The following is a 19718-nucleotide window of genomic DNA, read 5'->3' on the forward strand; positions in this document are numbered from 1 at the left end:
TGGTCCCGCTTCTTTGTGCACACCTGACCTCTAGGTTCTCCTCCTGCCCCATGTACACTGATGCCCCACAGTCAGGAGACGACCCCATGACACGTGTCTTCTCTCTTGTCTATTGCAGTTCACGGATCTGTGCTGTCCCTGGCGTCGAGTGCTTCCTCCACTTACTCCTCAGTAAGCTGTGCTCCCTTCATCAGCGGGCCTGGCCTGCCCTTTGCTTTCTCTGTGATGCAATTCCGGCAGGCCATCCTTCCCTCTCTTCCCCCAACCCTGGATGTTCCCCTGCTGCAGTCTTTTCGAGTGATGGGGTGCTGTGCCGCTCTTTCAGGGCTTTGCGTGTAACCATGTGGGGAGGGGGGGAGGTGTGGCACAAATAAGCTGTTGTCGTGTTGCCACAAGGAGTGTGGTGCATGTGGAAAGATTGCAGCGGAGGTGCTGGCTTCTCTGCATGGCTCCTCGCCTTTGCCTGTGAGTGCGCCTCTGCTACTTATGCCCTAACCGCCTGCCTCTCTCTGTCTCTCCTCTGCCCCACCATGTGCTGCCAGGCTGAGGAGAGGATGCAGTCTGAGGTACAGTAAGATTCTCTCTGTCCTCCCTACGGCTGCTTTGCTCTTGACCCATTGGTGGAGAGCAAAAGGGTCTATCTTGCTCCCTGACTCCTCCCTTTCTTCCTCTTTCTCCCTGATTGTAGCAAATCCGCAAACTGCGCCGTGAGTTGGAGTCATCCCAGGAGAAAGTGGCCACGTTGACATCCCAGCTTTCAGCCAACGTGAGTTGCCCTGTCTTGTTAATCTGCCGCAAATGCTCCTCTCTCATAAACAAAATTTTGAACGATGCAATTAAAGTAGCATTCAAAAATACCAAAGGAAAATGGAAAGCTAAAATAGGGAGGGGGGATGTGGGTCAAGGTGTTTCGACCAAATAAATAGTGAATACAAATATATGGTGTGATCACATTTTACACAGGGGTTCTGCATATAGGGTGTTTTGTTTGGGGTTTTTTGTTTGTTATTTATATTATTTTTTGTATATTTAGTTTTAGGTCTTATTATGATTTATGTGGAAATGGTTTCAGTATGGTTGTGTGCTTTCTGATGTGTTTTATTTATTGTTTGTGGCTTTTGTTACATTTGTAATTATGTAAACCTTGTCAAGTTGTAAGCCACCTCGGGCATGTTTTTTTTTTAAGTACGGAAAAGTGGCATACAGGTAAGATGATGATCTAGCTCAGTGGGTTGGAGCATGGTGCTGATAATGCCAAGGTTCCAAGTTCGAGCCCCGCTGCGTATTCTCGCATTGCAGGGGGTTGGACTAGATGATCCTCAGGTTCCCTTCCAACTATGCAATTCTAGGATTCTATATACACGGAAACATGTATACTCAAACCCTTGGAACTAGCCCTGCATGAGAATTCCCAGCCTTCCAGAGACAAAGTGCTGAACCCCTCTACCCAAGCAAGGCAGGGAACTTAAACCCAGCTTTCTGTATTCAACATGGAATAGGAGCACCCTCTAGTGGATATTCAGTGTCTCTGATTTTGCTAGCTCAGTGTCTCTAAAACGTCTTGAGCTTGGGTCTTAGAATAAAGGAGAACAATAGATTGTATCTTTAATCTATCACAGCGGCAACTGCCTATCCCACTGCATAATGAGTAAATATTATTTCATGCAGTCGTGTGAGTGCAGCCCCTTCCTGTGTACCAGAAGTCACAGGATCAGAGCCCAGGGGACTAATTAAAAAGCTGCCATTAGAAAGGGGAAGAGAATTAGAAACACCATTAGAAAACACCATTAGAACAAAGTCACAGCTTTCCCCAGATCAGAATGGGGCAGCCCAGTATGACTTAACAAACCCAACTTGAATCATTGAGGATCCTCTTGCTAAGGAACATCCAACTACTCACGTGTTTTGGTAGGTGTGTGGCTATAGGATCCACCAGCCTCAAGACACTGTCCTCACCTGAAACTTTGCCCCCTTCACTTCAAGTTTTACACACCTCCCCGACGGGGACCCACTCCACCTTGTTGAGAACAACTGTGTACAGAGTTGTAGTTTTCGAGACATCAGACTTCTGCCATATACTTCTGCTGTAGAACCGCAATCCCTGATGGGAACAATGGGTTTAACTAGGAGCTCCCAGTATCTTTGCTGATAAGCAATTAGGAATCTACAGAGCTGCATTAATACGAGGCCAGATTATGTGTCTGTTCTGACCGGCAGTTGCTCTCCAGGTAGTGAAATATCATTCCCGTCATGCGCTGTGTGGTCTTTTTGTAAGTGCAACTGAATCCGTGCAAATGACCCGCTTCATGCAGATCATGTGCTCTGCCACTGACCTGTGGGTCCCTCTGATTCCTGTTTTCTTCATATGACTCTGTTCCTTGTACTGGCATGTGGGCCTATCACCCCTTTTCAATTTCCTTTCCAGGCGAACTTAGTAGCAGCCTTTGAGCAGAGCCTCGTGAACATGACTTCCCGTCTCCGACATCTTGCAGAGACTGCGGAAGAGAAGGTGAGTTTGAGGCAGTTGGCAGGGTCCATGGCTGACCAAGGTGCTGAGGCCTGCCCTACGAAACGGCTTGCTGTTGTTTCCTTTCTCCCACCTCCCCCTAGCATAGGTTTGCAGCAGAGCAGTTAGTAAAATACTAAAACGCAAGGCATTCATCAGTTATGCTTCACCTTCTAGGACACTGAGCTGGTGGACTTGAGGGAGACAATTGATTTCTTGAAGAAAAAGAACTCGGAAGCCCAGGCTGTTATCCAAGGGGCCCTGAATGGAACAGACATTACACCCAAAGGTGAGCGCAGCCTTCAACACACACTCTCCTGGTGGATCTTTGGCTATGCAGCTGCTGAATGGTGGATTAGAGACATGGTGGACAGGATTGATTCCTTTTCTTGCTAGGAGCAAGGGAGGGAGCGGTTAGACATTGTGGTGTGGTGCTTGGATAAAATGCACTTTGACTGGAGCCAGTTGGAACACACACTTACTGGTCTTTTAATATTTGAAGGGAGGTAAAGCAAGCAGCAGCCAGACATAGGGCTGTACTGTGTGGAGGTCTATGCCCAACTTCCTCTTTCTCCTTCCCAGACATGGAGCCCTTGGTAATGAGAGTGGGAGAGAGATGGAGAAGCCTCATGCTTTCAGTCTCCATAATGTCACAATGACTGTACTTGTGTGTGGCTTCCTCCTCCTTTGTTCTGAAATTGGAGCTCTATAGATGGGAGCAGCCATCGTTACCATTGTGCTAATGGGAAAAACAGTACAGTGGTAAAGGCAGCTAAGAGTTACACTTCTCTCACTGCCTTCTGGCATTGCACTGATGGGATGAAATTCCAGAGGAGTGGAAGGATGGGGGAATGGAGTCATGGTGGTCCTGAACACTAGAAACTCCTGGGTATTTATTGACAAGACTGGATGAGCATGCCCAAGACAAGAGACCAAGCCATCATCGAATCTGAATACATGCAGCTCCTCATCTTTCCTTATGGTCCCCAGATCTTGCCTGTCCCCAGATGCTGCCCCTATGTGCTCCTTTCCCTACTATTCCCACTTCCTTGGGCCCTGCCTGACCTTAGATAAAAATGTTAGATTTGATTTGAGGTCTAGCCTGGGAACAAAGTACAGAGAAGACTCTTTTTTTGCTAGCTGTGTTTGGAACTGATGCTAAAAACAGAGAGGTGGTAGCTGATTACCTGGGTGCCTGCAAGAGCTTCCAGTCTGTCCACAGGTTTTGAATGCATCTCTCCCTCCATCCCTTCCCTGTGACTCTCCAGAGCTGCGTATCAAGAGGCAGAACTCGTCGGACAGTATATCCAGCCTGAACAGCATCACCAGCCATTCTAGCATTGGCAGTGGCAAGGATGCAGATGCCAAGAAGAAGAAAAAGAAGAGCTGGGTAGGTCAAGGAGGAGGGGAAGTAACGGTGGGATCTACGTGGGGGTGAAACCCTGTTGTGTGTCTTGTCACAGTAGCTAGTATAATGGCAACTGGGGTTTCAGAGCTACTTGGCTCATGGAAGTACTATTGACTACTTACAACAGATTTCTCTGCGAAAGAAACTAGTTTGCATCTTTATTGCTCTTGAGGCCCAGGGGGAATATCCTTTAGCTCCCAAGCTAGATCCACTGCTGGTAAGTGATAGGCGTCACTCATGAGGCCCATTAGACTTAATCATGGTATGGATGTGGTAGCCTAAAAGGGAGGCAGGGGTGCTAACCTAGCAGTGATGGGATCACTAAAAAGAAAGAAAGCTGAGTTGTTGTTTTTTTGTTTATTTTTTATTTTATTATTATTATTATTATTCCAACACCATATGGACTTAAAATGTTTCTAGCATGCTTCAAGTTAACTGTCCTCTTTCCCAGACATGCAAACACCCCTCCAGTCTGAATAGCCTTAAAGCATTGGGTGTTTTTGTGCTCTCATTCCAGCTGCCTATTTTGAGTCAGGAATGAGACCAAAGAAAGCTTCCAAGTTTTTAAGGCTCCGCTTAAAATATTGGGCAGTGGGATGGGGAGTGATTTGACCTGAACCTTTTTAGGAACATTTTAAGGTGCATATTAAATAAAGGTTTCGACTTTTAAAATCAATATTGCCCCACAGCTGGTTTTGCATGGCAAGTTTATGACTTGTGCAGCTGATGTCACTCTTCCTTTCCATTTACACTAACCTTGCTGCCCTGCCTTTCCCCACTGCTCCCTAAAGCGGAGAGAGGCCGCTCGCGCCCAACTCTCAGCTCAGTAGGTGTGCCGTCCTCTTAGGAAGGCTGGTGTAGAAGATTGTCCCGGTTTCTCTGTACTGCCTTGAGCCCCCACCCCATCCCCGCAGCTTGTTACAGGCAGGGAACCTGAGCTGAACGCATGATTAAGTCTTGCTGTGTTCTTTCTCCCCCCTTTCTTCCTTCAATGCTGACCCCCAACCCCTTTTTTTCCAGGTGTATGAGGTAAGCTTGGAACTCCCTTCCCCACCCCCACCCTACCCCTCCCTTTCACCAGTCCTTTCCCTGTGTCTTACTCCTGACTGGTCACTCCATTGTGTTGGGGAAAGCACAGCACTCGTGGAACTAGCCATCCCATTTGCTCTCACACTTGCGCTGCCAAGCCACACAGGAGGGGCCACTGCACTGGTGCTGCGGCAGGGGTGGGGTGGGGAGTTTCACGCCCCTTTTTGACATGGCTCTGAATCTATCCCTAATGCTACCCAGTCTTAACAGCTCTCCTAAAGGTCTAGAAAGTCACCAGGAAAAGAGGTTTCAAGAGTGGATTTTTGAAGTACTCATGGGGAACAGTTTAATAATAATCACTGGTCAACAACAAATTTGTTGTCTGCGTTTTTTCAGTTGACTTAGGATGAATCTGATGCGCTGAATCCAAAAATCACATTGGTTTTGCTCAATCAGGTCAAGTTTTTGAGCTATGGCCACATGTCATTTTTTTACATTTCTGTTCACATATACGCTTGTGTGGAGCATTTTAGAAGAAGTTGGTGGGGGTAAAATGCCATGTTGAATAATTGTTTTGATTGGAAATGATTATTTTAATGACAAGAAGTATTCAGGTCTGATAGTTCTGGGTGATTATGTCGAAAAGGGATCAGTTTGAAGTCATAAAACCTCGAAATCTTCCATAAATTGGTGCGGCTGGAATCAACAGAAAGAACCGGAGCAGCCTCAAGTATCCTGATCTTCAATCAGCACGTTGTCCTGTAGCTCATTGTGGTGAAATTCCAGTGCCTATCTTCGGAGAACTTCCTGACATTAGTGACAAAGATCCCTCCAGTGTTGAAGGACATGAAGAAGAAGTGGTTCTTGAAGCTCCACATCCATTTTCCCAAAAGGAGTTGAATGATCTAGTTTGTGACCTCAGCTTGTCAAAGGACTTTGCCGAACTGTTGGCATCCAGATTGAAGGAAAAAAACCTCCTCTCTGACAGTGCTCGCATCAGCTTCTTCCACAACAGGCATCAAGAGTACCTCTTTTTTCTCGGAAGAGAAGGACTTGGTGTACTGTGCAGACATTGCGCAGCTTCTGTTCAAGCTTGGAGTGCCACAGTATGAACCCAAAGATTGGAGACTGTTCATTGACAGCAGCAAGCGATCACTGAAATGTGTTCTGCTACACAACGGCAACCAGTTTGCCTCTATACCCCTGGCTCACTCGAGTACACTGAAGGAGAACTATGAAGCTGTGAAGTATGTGCTGGAGAAAATTGGTTATGATCAGCATAAGTGGTTTATTTGTGTTGACCTGAAGATGGTGAACTTTTTGTTGAGACAACAGTCTGGCTTCACCAAGTACCCATGTTTTCTGTGCATGTGGGATAGTAGGGACCGTGCTCAGCATTACACGAAGAAGGACTGGCCTGTGCGGGAGGAATTGGTGCCTTGCAAAGAAAGGAACGTCATCAACGACCCTCCGGTGGACAGAGACAGAATACTCTTCCCACCACTGCACATCAAGCTCGGCTTAATCAAGCAGTTCAGCAAGGCTCTGGACAAGGATGGTGACTGCTTCACTTACTTGTGCCAGGCTTTTCCAGGATTGACCATGGAGAAGTTGAAAGCTGGCATCTTTGACGGTCCTCAGATCCGTCAGCTCACCAGAGATCCAGAGTTCGGAAACTCAATGAACGAAGTGGAACTGGAAGCATGGAAAGCATTTATTCTGGTGGTGAAGAACTTTCTTGGCAATAATAAGGCCAGAAATTACGCAGAACTTGTCAACAACATGCTGACTGCTTTCAGAAACCTGGGCTGCAACATGAGCGTCAAGATGCACTACCTATTTTCACATATGGACCGGTTTCCTGAGAAGCTGGGTTCAATGAGTGATGAGCAGGGGGGAGAGATTCCATCAGGACATGAAAGAGATGGAGACCAGGTATCAGGGTCGCTGGGACGCAGTTATGATGGCTGACCACTGTTGGACTCTGAAGAGAGACCTCCCTGCCGCTGAGCATTCCAGGAGTTCCAAGAAACGGAAGTTCAAGCCCTGAAGTTTGAAAAATGGTGAAGCAGCATGCAATTTACGTGTACTTACCTTTATTACCCACCATTCAGTTTACAGTAAACCTGACCTGATGGAGAGAAACGGATGCCATTTCCTAATTCAGCAGTGCAAAAATACCCTAAATCAGTTGTAGAAATCTAGACAACATTCAAAAAGTAAAAAATTGTAGCCCAGTGATAGTATCCTACCACTGCAGCAGTTTGGTTCTGTCCTGTCCCTCAACACTTAAGGGTTTTTTAAACCTCCTGCCCCTCAAATATATATTTGGTTACTGCAGGCTGTACGTACCATCATCCTCCACACTCAATTGTTGCAAGAGGAGGAAATATATCGTAAGAATATTGATGAATGTGTTTAATATAGTCATTTCCCATGCTGGGAAATTGTCTATTTTTTTCCTTTGCAAATTGAACAGTTTCTCTTCTGTCAAGAGAACCCTCCAAATTCAGGAACTGTTTGCAAACATTGTTTGTGCCATAATGTAATCCATCCCACCCTGAAAACTTGTTGAAGAGTGAGGTATAAATCCCTTACAATTAAATAAATTAATGGATTAATGAATCCACTCTCAGCAGTTTGGCTGTGGCTTCCAAAACCAGCCTAAACTTTGTTTGCATTTCTTTGTCTGTCTAGAGCAGACAAGGTTTCGTTGGGCCATAAATTCCCAGCATCCCTGATCACTGGCTCTGCATACTGAGAGTCCCAGCAACTTCTGGGGTCGGGGATACAGGTTCCCCATCCATATTCTAGAATTGCACTCCTTAACAGCACACTCCTTTGCATGCACATCTGTTCAAAAATAAGCCTCACTGAACTCAGTGGGTCCTACTCCCAGGTAAGTGTGTACAGGACTGCGGCCTAAGTGGCCAGAGGATGAGGTTCAATAGAGCATGGCGCCCACCCACCCACCAATTTCTGCCACACCATCTCATAGCTGCCGCAGGTCAGAGCAAGTCAGAGAGCTGGAAGATAGAAAGTGATTTCTCACATGTACGACATGACAAGTGCTCTTTGAAGCCTCCTGAAAGGGTAGCAGAGGTTCAAGCTCTGAGGCAGCTCCAGTCCCCTGGCCTCTTGTGTGCCCTCAGACTGGCTTGCGAGGTGGGTGGGTGGGTGGGAGGGAGATAGAAAAACCCAGTTCCAATAGTGCCTCCACCCATTACAGTGGCTATTCTCCCTGCTACTGTCTCAATACATGTGTGGATTGATGCCTGTTTTGTGTGCATGTTGCATGCTCCGCCTGAGCATTGTTGGGATCACAAGTTGACTATTCCCCTCAAGAGAAAAGCACACGGCTGTGTTGGTCTTGACTTGTTTCTCTGGCTTCTTCCTTTTCTGTAATATTGATTGAACCATTACATGTTAGAAGAAGGAGGGCTGCTTCTCTGTAATCTCTCTTCAGCTGGATCTTGAGATGCAAGATAAACGACACAGATCTTAGCATCCCAGCCTAATTCCATTCCATTAATAATTGGGAAAGAGTTGCATATTTTGTGGAGAAGGAGAGCAGCCTGCCATTCTTACTTGTAGGTTTGGCAGGCCCTGAGGATTGGAGTGCCAAAGGAGAGGTGATTCTCTCTCATTGTATGAATCTGCTGTCAGCAAGTCCGGTTGGGCACATACAGGTTCCAAGTGCACAGATGCCACCAAGTCAGGAGAGCTCCTAGTTACAGCACCAATGACCAGAGGCAATATTGCTTGTTGTCTTCCCTGCTGCTATGAGTTCTTAGAATCATTGAACTGTAGAGTTGGAAGGGACCCCAAGGGTCATCTGAGCACAGGGAGTTAGATACCAAAACACCTAGAAGTTGGAGGAAAAGTCCTACCATGGTACAATCCTTTGTGAGATATGAAGTTATTCCACTCACCCCAGTGGTAAGTCAGATGCCTCTATTAGTTACAGCAGCTGATACTTGGATTGTGGGACAAAAGGAATGTGGCATTCTTTTAAGAATGTCACATTCCCTGGGTAGCAATTTATTTATGTATTGAATTATGCCCCACTTTTCTTCTATGATGGAACCCAAGGCACACATAGGGCTTCCACCCAGGCAGTGGCCAGACCTCCATAGCTTCAGCAAAGTTGCTGATGATGAAAAGGTTTGGGGTGGTCCACCTTCTCTCACTATCTACCCCTGCCCATAGGTTAAGCTATAGTGCTCTGGAAAAGCAAATTGAGTAAGCAAGGATGGATGCTTGGGAAGTATAAATGGGCTTTTGCTCTTTCCAGTTAGGGCTGCAGTTATTGGTGTGAGCAGCTAACTTTAGGCTCTCTTAACCTAGTCCTCACCCTCCCCTAAAAATGCAGATTTGCTTTGAGAGGTAGTCGTGATAGATTGTAAGTAGGTGTGCTGCCCACAGCAGTCACCCCTTCCCCAGTCCAAAACCTCTGCATAGTGGCATGCAGTACCACTATTTGTGTGCATGGATCAAGCTGCGAACTATATTAGGCCACCACCACTCCTGCCTATTTAGAAAAATGCGAGAAGCCTGGAACACTCTGAATGACAGGATATGTCCTTTTGCATGACAATGACAGCACTTCAGTGCATGGACTCAGCTAGTCGGTGGCATGTTGCACTGGCTATTAATTGTTCTGCATGTTTGGACAAGTCCATATCTTAGGCTGCTAAACTGCCCTTGTTTCCTTCCATATTAGGTAGCATAGGATATTATATTTTACATTCCCACTCAAGATATGGAAAGAGAATCTGGCCTGTGTCTTCCTTCTGAATCTTTGACAGATCACTTATCCTTTAGGAACCACAGGCCATCCCTGTGTTTTGTATGTTCCTTGGTTCCTCCTTATATGTGTGATTTAAAAGTTCTGCTTCCCCCAAGGGCTCAGATTTTTGGTTACCAACCATGAGAGCTGCTGGGTTTTTTTTCCTGATAGGAATAATAATATGGAATCCTTTTGGCTTCCTTGCCAGCAGTCTTTCATAAGTGACATAAGTGATTTTGCTCCCTGGAGTCTCAGAGCCCAAGCTATGGAAGTGGCATGCTTGGAAACAGCAAGAATTGCTGCCAATTCCTTGTTTCTGAGCACTCTGGAATCTACTACTTGGTTTCTTGGGGAGTATAATTAAGATGCACTTAACACAAATTTCAGTTACAGATAGGTAGCCATGTTGGTCTGCCATAGTCAAAACAAAAAAAATTCCTTCCAGTAGCACCTTAAAGACCAACTAAGTTAGTTCTTGGTATGAGCTTTCGTGTGCATGGTATCTGAAGAAGTGTGCATGCACACGAAAGCTCATACCAAGAACTAACTTAGTTGGTCTTTAAGGTGCTACTGGAAGGATTTTTTTTTGTTTTAACACTAATTTGATACCTTGTGTCACTTCAACTACCTTTATGTGCTTGCATTCAAGTTCTTGAAAGCCTGCTCAATAAAGGTAGATTTTAAAAATATCTTCCATTCTGACAGTGCATGATTATAGAGCGAGTGGGAATTCTAAGTTGCCTTAAAAGTTGTGGGTATGGATCAATGATTAATTAAAACCAGGGGGATGGCTCTGTGTATATACTTTCTTTAAATAGGTTTTGCGCTTGGAGAGTATTAATGTAAAAATTAGTGTCCTCTGGGGTGATGGGGTAGTATTAGAGCTTGAGTAAGAAGCAGACCAAAGGGGAAGCCAAGTTTCTGAGTGTCCTGAAAACTACAAACTGTTCACAGTGTGCAATGAAACAGAGGTTAGATGGCACAGGCTGCCTCTGCCACCTCCTTGCCCCATGGTGCAGCATCCTCTGTTTTCCAGCAGTCAGCCTCAGAGGGCTTTTTCAAGCTTTTCTCGCTTCTCCATTTTCCCCTTCAGTTGAGGAGCTCTTTCAACAAGGCTTTCAGCATCAAGAAGGGCCCAAAATCTGCCTCCTCCTATTCTGACATAGAGGAAATCGCCACCCCAGATTCTTCTGCGCCATCGTCCCCCAAACTACAACATGGATCCACGGAGACAGCCTCGCCCTCCATCAAATCTTCCAACTCCTCTTCTGTGGGCATTGATAACACAGAGTAAGTCCACTCTTCAGGGAACGAAGTTAGGGGTGGCTGCAAGGACAAGTTGCACCTGGAAAAAGTCTGCCTTGTATCTGATCATATTGTACAGTGTGCTGCAGGTGGCCTCAGGTTGCTGAAACTGTGATATGAACAATAAGAACCTTGTGGGGGGGGGGACTAAACAGGTGGCTGAATGACCATTTGCAGAGCACCTTTTCCAGTAATATGTATGCACTGGAAATATCTTGTGCTCTGGCAGGAGAGGACAGCAGTGAGCAAAGATTCAGAAGCAGCACTCCTCAGCTAGCCCAGGCTGGCCCATCCAGTTGCTACCATAGTCCTTGCTGGTGTTTGCAGACCTTTCCTTGCACCATGTCTAAATTTCTGCTCGTCCTTTGCACAGGTTGTTCCAGGCCAATGAAGAAGAGGAGCCTGAGAAAAAGGAGGTCTCAGAGCTGCGTTCAGAGCTGTGGGAGAAGGAAATGAAACTGACCGACATACGTTTGGAGGCCCTAAACTCTGCCCATCAGCTGGACCAACTGCGCGAAACTATGCACAACATGCAGGTGGGCATGATGTGCCCAGAAAAGCTAGCACCTCTCTGAGGCTGCAGATCTTTGCCTATTGCTGGGTCTCCATGCTCTTGACAGCAATTTTCTAAGCATTTTCTGTTGGTCAATTTGTTTCTTTCGCAAAGAGACAAAGCAGGCTGCGTGAATGCCTTTCAATTGGCCCGGTGCCTGCTGGCAAGACACCATCATGAGACAGGTTACAGAAAAGATGGGGAGCCTGTGATGTTCCAGATGTTGGACTCTCCACTCCCATTAGCTCCAGGCAGTGTGGTTGATGGTTGATGGTCAGGGTATGACGGAAGTTACAGACCAGCAGCATATGGTTTTCCCATCACTGGGTTGCATTTGCCTTATCCATTGGAGTGTCCTTATTTCCTGACATTGGTCCAGTAGCAGTGTTTTAAGCAAATTCATTGTTGCAAAGAAACTCCACAGAAGTACATTATCTGAAGCAGAGTTGAGAGAGATGGCAGCAACAGTTTCTGAAGCTGAAACAGCTGCTTTGTTTGGGCAGCATTTTGAGAGACAGGCCACGAGCCATTTAAATCAGGCACCTGCTCTCCTGGTAGGAAAGGGACCCTTGGATGGGAATTTGGCTGTGAAAATCTCTTTTTCCAATGTACAACCCTTGGGGAATGCTCCGTCTGTTAGGATTTTCTGCTGTAGTCTCCTTTTTAGGCTGTAGGAAGCCTTAATGTTATCAGCACTCACATTCCTGCCACTGCTGTCTTTTCATTCCCTGTAGCTGGAAGTGGATCTATTGAAAGCTGAGAACGACCGGCTGAAGGTGGTCCCTGGGCCCTCATCTGTGCCAAGCTCCATCCCAAGTCATGTCTTGAGCTCATCTGCCGTCTCTTCCCCAAGGCGCTCTCTAGGGCTCCAGCTCACCCACCCTTTCAGTCCCAGTTTGACTGATACAGGTATGAAACAAAGACAGAGTCACATAGAGATTCTAGTTCATTTGCTGTTGCAAAATCTCTGCTTCTGTTTTTTCAAGATATTTCCTTTGTGGAACAGGGATGGGAAAGAGAGGTGAGAAGGAAGATTTGAGATCACCTTTGGATGGTTTGTGGGGACGGTGGCCTAGTTGTGCCTTGCATCAGGAATTTGGAGAATGAGAACCCTTTACAACATACTTGCAGAAACAACAACAAAAATGGGACTCGTTGGCAGGATTTAAATAAACATTTACAACTTTATTTAAAGAGAACAAGACATATATTTAGCGATAACAGAACATTATGTAGCAGAATGTAACATTTGATGTAACAACCAGAAATGGAAGTTGGGGGGAGTCAACAGGGAAGGGGAAAAGTAGAAAATGGATGCTAAATGAGACATTGAATAATTGTTATGAGAAAAGAAAATCAATATTTTTTTTTATAAAAAACAAACAATAATGGCACCCACCAAAAAAAAGGAATTTGGTTACAGTGACATTTGGTCACATACTACAAATACTATGTTGATGCCATTGCTTTATTGCTTACTGATTGTATCTTAGTGGGAGAACCTACCTGGAGTTGAGACTAGGTCCAGGGCAAGAGAAGAGGTGCTGCACTGAAGACTAACAGGAGGTAGTTCTTGTGCTGGAGAGAGAGAAAAGTTGTATCAACCAAACTTGGAGGGGGGTGTCCCGGACTGTATAGGAGAACCACTATGGCAGAGTCCAAAAGACACTAAACTGTAGGATTATAGAGGAAGGAAATATTTCACTTTGACACATGGGGATTCCTGGCAATACCATCAATGGTTTCTACTTCTGCACAGTGTATATACTTATTTTCCCCTTCTCCAGAGCTTTCGCCAATGGATGGCATCAGTGCTGGCACCCAGAGGGATGAGGTGACACTACGAATTGTAGTGCGCATGCCACCTCAGCACATCATCAAAGGGGTAAGCATCAGTGGAAAAGTGGGGAGAGGCATTATCCAGCTGCAATTTATGGTCTGAGGACAATGCTGAGTTGATCCGGTTGCCATTGTAAACTGGTAGCGGCAGATTCCAAATCTCAGCCACTTTTATATCTTGCTTTTGGCTTCCAGGACCTGAAGCAGCAGGAATTCTATCTGGGCAGTAGCAAAGTGAGTGGGAAACTGGATTGGAAAATGCTGGATGAAGCCGTCTGTCAGGTCTTCAAGGTGAGATGCTAACAGCAACTTTGTACTTGTGATAACATCTTCAGAAACTTCATTCCACATTTATGGGATGCTGAACCAACTTCTACACCTCTCACCCTGTCCTGCACAGCATACATGGTTCTCTTTCCCCTCATTTTATGCTTGCAGCAACTCTGCAAGGTAGCTAAGGGTAAGGTTATGTAGCTGGCCCAAAGTTATCCAGGGGCAACTCCCTTCTCACAGCCTCTTCTAATGACTTACAGCAACCCGATAAAAAAATCTTTGGTTTGCCCAGACATCTGGAGGTTTGTGAGTGAGCAAGTGCCTGTTTCTGTTTTAATTTACTACTAGTGGTTGTGGTTCTTCTTTTATTTTTTATTTTTGCACTGATTGCTATTTTATTTGGTTAAAAACAACAACACATTGTAAGCTACCCCAAGAACTGTGGTTAGTAGTGGATACTTCAAAACAAAAGGTTCTAACCAGTCTAGCATCAGGCTTACTCCTGACCTGAACCAATCTACTCCTTGTCTTCACTCAGGACTACGTCACCAAGATGGACCCTGCTCTCACACTGGGGCTCAGCATTGAGTCTGTCTATGGTTATAGCATCAGCCACATCAAGCGAGTCTTGGACACAGAGCCACCAGAAATGCCGGCCTGCCGACGGGGTGTGACCAGCATCGCTGTGACATTGAAAGGTACCCCCACAGCTATCTTGACACGCATTTATTACCAGCGATATGCCAGGCCACCTCTGCTTGATCCTTTGCTTCTATCTGGTTCAGTTCCAAGCAGGGTCAAAGGGCGGGGTAGAAAGCAACATGGACCTCTAAATTAGAGAGCCTCTGGAAAGCACTACTGAAGTCAGAAGAGGCAGCACTGGAACCCTGGTCTTCTATAAGTTACTGAACTACAGCTCCCATCATCCCTGGCCAATGGCCATGTTTGCTGGGGCTGATGGGAGTTGTAGTTCAGCAAACATCCAGCGGGCCAAAGGTTCCCCACATCTGCTGTAGGTGAAAACCTATGTTTGGCTTTACTGAAAGGAATATACAGTGGTACCTTGGGTTAAGTACTTAATTTGTTCTGGAAGTCCGTTCTTAACCTGAAACTGTTCTTAACCTGAAGCATCACGATAGCTAATGGGGCCTCCTGCTGCTGCCGTGCCGCTGGAGCACAATTTCTATTCTCATCCTGAAGCAAAGTTCTTAACCCGAGGTACTATTTCTGGGTTAGCGGAGTCTGTAACCTGAAGCGTATGTAAGCTGAAGCGTATGTAACCCGAGGTACCACTGTATACTGCAATGTGGCTGCTAAAAATATTGAATGTGATCTTAGGCTGCATTAATAGTATCCAGATCACAAGACGTAATAGTTCTGCATCTTAAGTACAGTGGTGCCCCACAAGACGAACGCCTCGCAAGACGGAAAACCCGCTAGACGAAAGGGTTTTCCGTTTTGGAGGCGCTTCGCAAAACGAATTTCCCTATGGGCTTCCTTCGCAAGACGAAAGCCCATAAGGAAATCTCCGGGACAGCGGGGAAGCGCAGCGCGTCTTCCCCACTGTCCTCGGACCTCCTCCGAAGGCTGGCAGTGGGGCGGAGAGACCTTCTCCCCCCGCCAGGCTTCGGAAGGCTGCTCCAAAGGCTGGCGGTGGGGCGGAGAGACCTTCTCCCCCCGCCAGGCTTCGGAAGGCTGCTCCAAAGGCTGGCGGTGGGGCGGAGAGCCCTTCTCCGCACCGCCAGACTGGCAAGCGTTCTCCATAGGAACGCATTAATTGATTTTCAATGCATTCCTATGGGAAACCTTGCTTCGCAAGATGAAAAACTCGCAAGAAGAAAAAACTTGCGATATGAATTAATTTCGTCTTGCGAGGCACCACTGTACATACTGTCCAGTTCTGGGCACCACATTGACAAATAGGCGAGCATTTCTGGAAGAGAGCAGACAGCATAGTGAGGGATCTGGAAACTTCAGTCTTTTGAGGAATTGTTGAAAGGGCTAGGTATATGTAGGGTATGTACATGATAAGATATTAAGGGGATAAATGATTGTGGTTTTCAAGTATCTGAGGTGAAGTAAAGGAGGAGATGCAGCAATTCTTTTTCTCCCTTGCTCCATAGAGCAGGCAGCAGATTTCAGCTAAACATTAGGAGAAGCTTCCTAATGGTAATTCCCCCTCTACACACACACTCTGAACAGACTGTCTTGGGAGATAGGTGGGCTCTCCCTTTACTGGAGGCTTTTAAGCTGAAGCTGGGATGCTGTCAGTTAGGTCTGCTGTAGTTGTATCCTGCATACAGCAAGGGGTTGAACCGCATGACCTCCTAGGTCCCTTTTAACTGGGATGGTTATAAATATTATTCCTGTAGTTCTGATACAGAGTTGAAATAGGAGTGCCGTATCCCATTTCATGGGACGCGGGTGGCGCTCTGGGTTAAACCACAGAGCCTAGGTCTTGCCGATCAGAATGTTGGCGGTTCAAATCCCCGAGACAGGGTGAGCTCCCATTGCTCGGTCCCTGCTCCTGCCAACCTAGCAGTTCAAAAGCACGTCAAAGTGCAAGTAGATAAATAGGTACCACTCCAGCGGGAAGGTAAACAGCATTTCCGTGCGCTGCTCTGGTTCGCCAGAAGTGGCTTAGTCATGCTGGCCACATGACCTGGAAGCTGTACGCCGGCTCCCTCGGCCAATAAAGCGAGATGAGCATCGCAACCCCAGAGTTGGTCATGACTGGACCTAGTGGTCAGGGGTCCCTTTACCTTTATCCCATTTCAGACTCTTTATCTAAACCATAATTTATATTATTAGGCTCAAACAGCAGTGAACTTTGCACGTTCTCCATCTTTACATCTCTGTATTGAAAAGGAGGAGGAGATATAATTTTCTCCTTAAAACACACCCCAGTTCCGTCCTGCTACCAACTGTGGTTTGTTCTAACAAAACTTACTTAAAACAAACCTCCTGGCTTTCAAACTTTGGTCGGAACAAATCTCCCAGACCAGAGAGATATATATCAGACTGCTATACATGAAGTAGTGATATATTTACTCAAGAAGAAACAGTGTCCTCAAATCATGAAAAGGTTGGGGAGGATGCTTTTGGAGGAAAGAGCCTACCATGCAAGAAAAGGGAACCACAAATGTTATTAAAGTCCTGAGTGTGAGAGGGGAGGCCTTTCAACAGCTGCATTCTTCTACACAGGTTTGAAAGAGAAGTGTGTGGACAGCTTGGTGTTTGAGACCCTTATCCCCAAGCCCATGATGCAGCACTACATAAGCCTTCTGCTCAAGCACCGCCGCCTTATCCTTTCTGGGCCAAGTGGAACTGGCAAAACCTACCTAACGAATCGTCTGGCTGAGTATTTGGTGGAGCGCTCAGGCCGTGAAGTCACTGATGGCATTGTCAACACTTTCAATATGCACCAGCAGTCATGCAAGGTGTGAAACTCCTTGCCTGGGACTGTCTACTTGGGAATTTCTGTACTTCCGCGCTCTCTGATCCCTAGCACAGCCCTGCTTGATTACCTTCATTCTTAAGTCACAGACTCCTTGTAATTTCAGGTGGAAGAACCTTAGGCATACTAGTTGCAATCCTTGATCCCCCAACACAACTCTGTACATATCTACCCAGAACCCTGTGAGTTCAGTAGAACGTACTCCCTAGTAAGTAGGTATTATGATAGCAGGTATAAGAGGAATTAAACATAGTGCTAAGCACTTCGTCAGCATGAGCATTTCTGCTTGCCTGATGGAATTATCTACCCTCTTCTCCACTCACACACTGTTCCATGGATTCTCACAATCCCCCTCCCCAAAGCCTTTTTTTGGGGTGGGGGGAAGCCCCTTTGTGCTAGCAGAAGTCCTTGCATGGTCTTCCACGGACAAGGCTTATCCCTCCCATATTCTTCATTACCAGCCTTTTGCCAATGTGGCCCTCCAATCCAAACTAGCCCTCCTCAATTCTAAGCCCAGTTCTCAGCCTGGGGGAAATCACTATTCCTTATATCCTTGCATTTCTTCTTATACTAATATGTAGTGTGTGTGTGTGTATTCCACATGCTGATACAGTGACTTCCATTTTGCATCTTTCTTTACCAGGACCTACAGCTTTACCTCTCCAATCTGGCCAATCAGATTGATCGGGAAACAGGGATAGATGTGCCATTGGTCATCCTTCTTGATGACCTCAGTGAGCCTGGCTCTATCAGCGAGCTCGTCAACGGAGCACTCACCTGCAAGTACCACAAATGGTGAGAGACTGATTTACAGTAATGCCGCATTTGACTCCTACCTCTTAATAGCAATCTTACACTTGAGGATTATTCTGAAACAGGGGTGACTAACCTTTTCTGGGTCAAGGGCTGCTTTATCTCATGGTCAGGGGCTGCATGTTGAAGTGGGTATAGCAAAAGTGAGTGAAGTTGCTTTCCAAAGGACAGTCCCGTTAGCTTTTAATACACAATTTTCAATAGTTTATTATAAAATTAAGAAGAAAATTATTTTTATTTTTTATTTTTGGTGTTGTTGTTTTTTTAAAATGATAGTTTGGAGGGTGGGGGGGTCGTGGGATGGCCCCAAAAACTCTTTGGCATCACGGTGGTGGATCTATGGGAGCAATCAGTTAAAATTTTGTTTACATTTTGGAGGGGGGGAGGTGAATCTATGGGAGCAGCCATTTTTTATTTTTTAAAAAAGAAATATAAAATTTTTTTGTTAAAGAGTGGCAAGTGTGGGGAGGCCACTAACATCCTTCTTGGGAGTCCCGGATATTGTGTTCTAACATAAGAGCACTGCTGAATCAGGTCAAAGGCATTTATGCTCTACAGCTCACAAGGTCTGGCAGATGGTGTGGTGCTGTGGTACCCTGCAGTGTATATGGCTCTGCCTATCTTGCCGCTCTCAGTGGGGCAATTGTTGATGATGTTATGGCTTTACTAGTGTCTCAGGCCTGCATCATAACTGTCTCTTGATTTCCCTACCAAGGAAGAGAACTTCTCCGCCCCTTGTTCTATGTCATGGAGTGGCCAAACCATGGCACAATTAATATTAATGTTATTTAATGGGCTTACATACCACTTTTTGTCACAGGTGATCTCAAAGCAATTTACATTAAAAAATAGGTCATATCATAAGTCAAGTCACAGGACACAATTCAGATAACATGTAGAAATGTCAGCAGCATTGATATTAATAATTAAACCACACCAGCACATGACAGCAGGTTGTGCATGAATGATGCAACAACATCGCTTGAACAAATTGTTTGGATCTCCATGGGATTGGACCTACCCACATGTAGTTGAGTCATTTAGATTTTATTTGTTTAGCTTTCAAATACTACATGCCTTCAAGCTCTTGATTTGGTCCTGGAAGGCAGCGAATTCACAGTGAATAAGACAAAATTCATTTGAGTGATAGGGATTTTAGCCGCAGCATCCCTGCAGGTTACTGAGCCTGCCTTTCCAGCATTCTTGTGTTGCCTGCTCTCCAGCTCAGCTAGGAGCAAAACCATTCCAAGACCAAGGTGGCCATGTCCACATTGTACTGTACATGGGTGGAAAGTGGCCTTGCCAGAAAAGGTTGAGCAGTACTCTGCTATGAGCCCATCTTTTCTTTGGCCAGAGAGAGGTGTGTACCCCATTACCAAGAATTTCTGGGCCAGGGAAAAAGCTTCAGATGCTATTAAGGACACAGCCAAGTTTTATTACACATTCAGATTTTTAAATTCCACCTTTGTAGGAAAAGTGCATACTGTAGGAAGCTTGCAGAATTCTAGGTTGGATGAGCTGATTCAGCAGAGCTCTTCTTATGTTCTTAATATCCTAAATATAGGACTGTTGTCATATCAGCTTTTGGCACATGCCTGAATCTCAGCACAGCCCTTGTTCTTATTAGCAAAACTTCCCTCCATTTAACTTTTTTCCTCTTCATAGCTCTGTTCCACTGTCTCTTACAGAGTGGAGGAGGGAATTGATATGAGCAAGAGACATTGCATTAGTCATAGTCAAAACCAC

At 45.8% G+C, this 19718-nt stretch overlaps 1 protein-coding gene across 11 annotated transcripts in view; it reads left to right on the forward strand.

Moving 5' to 3' along the window:
• NAV1 (neuron navigator 1) overlaps nucleotides 1-19718 on the forward strand; it is a 268747-nt gene that overhangs the window by 243089 nt on the left and 5940 nt on the right. For 8 of the 11 annotated variants that reach the window (XM_081914357.1, XM_081914363.1, XM_081914365.1 and 5 more), the window contains 14 exons: nucleotides 119-171; nucleotides 543-566; nucleotides 689-766; nucleotides 2426-2509; nucleotides 2684-2795; nucleotides 3775-3896; nucleotides 10826-11022; nucleotides 11411-11573; nucleotides 12325-12499; nucleotides 13378-13475; nucleotides 13625-13720; nucleotides 14241-14400; nucleotides 16907-17142; nucleotides 17803-17954. In XM_081914357.1, the coding sequence (XP_081770483.1) occupies nucleotides 119-171; nucleotides 543-566; nucleotides 689-766; nucleotides 2426-2509; nucleotides 2684-2795; nucleotides 3775-3896; nucleotides 10826-11022; nucleotides 11411-11573; nucleotides 12325-12499; nucleotides 13378-13475; nucleotides 13625-13720; nucleotides 14241-14400; nucleotides 16907-17142; nucleotides 17803-17954 (1750 nt within the window). The remainder of the gene's footprint in view (nucleotides 1-118; nucleotides 172-542; nucleotides 567-688; nucleotides 767-2425; nucleotides 2510-2683; nucleotides 2796-3774; nucleotides 3897-10825; nucleotides 11023-11410; nucleotides 11574-12324; nucleotides 12500-13377; nucleotides 13476-13624; nucleotides 13721-14240; nucleotides 14401-16906; nucleotides 17143-17802; nucleotides 17955-19718) is intronic. The other 3 variants (XM_081914362.1, XM_081914364.1, XM_081914359.1) reach the window with 1 other exon arrangement.

This window comes from Podarcis melisellensis, assembly GCF_964234715.1.
Source record: "Podarcis melisellensis genome assembly, chromosome: 6".
NCBI classification, from domain to species: Eukaryota; Metazoa; Chordata; class Lepidosauria; order Squamata; family Lacertidae; genus Podarcis; species Podarcis melisellensis.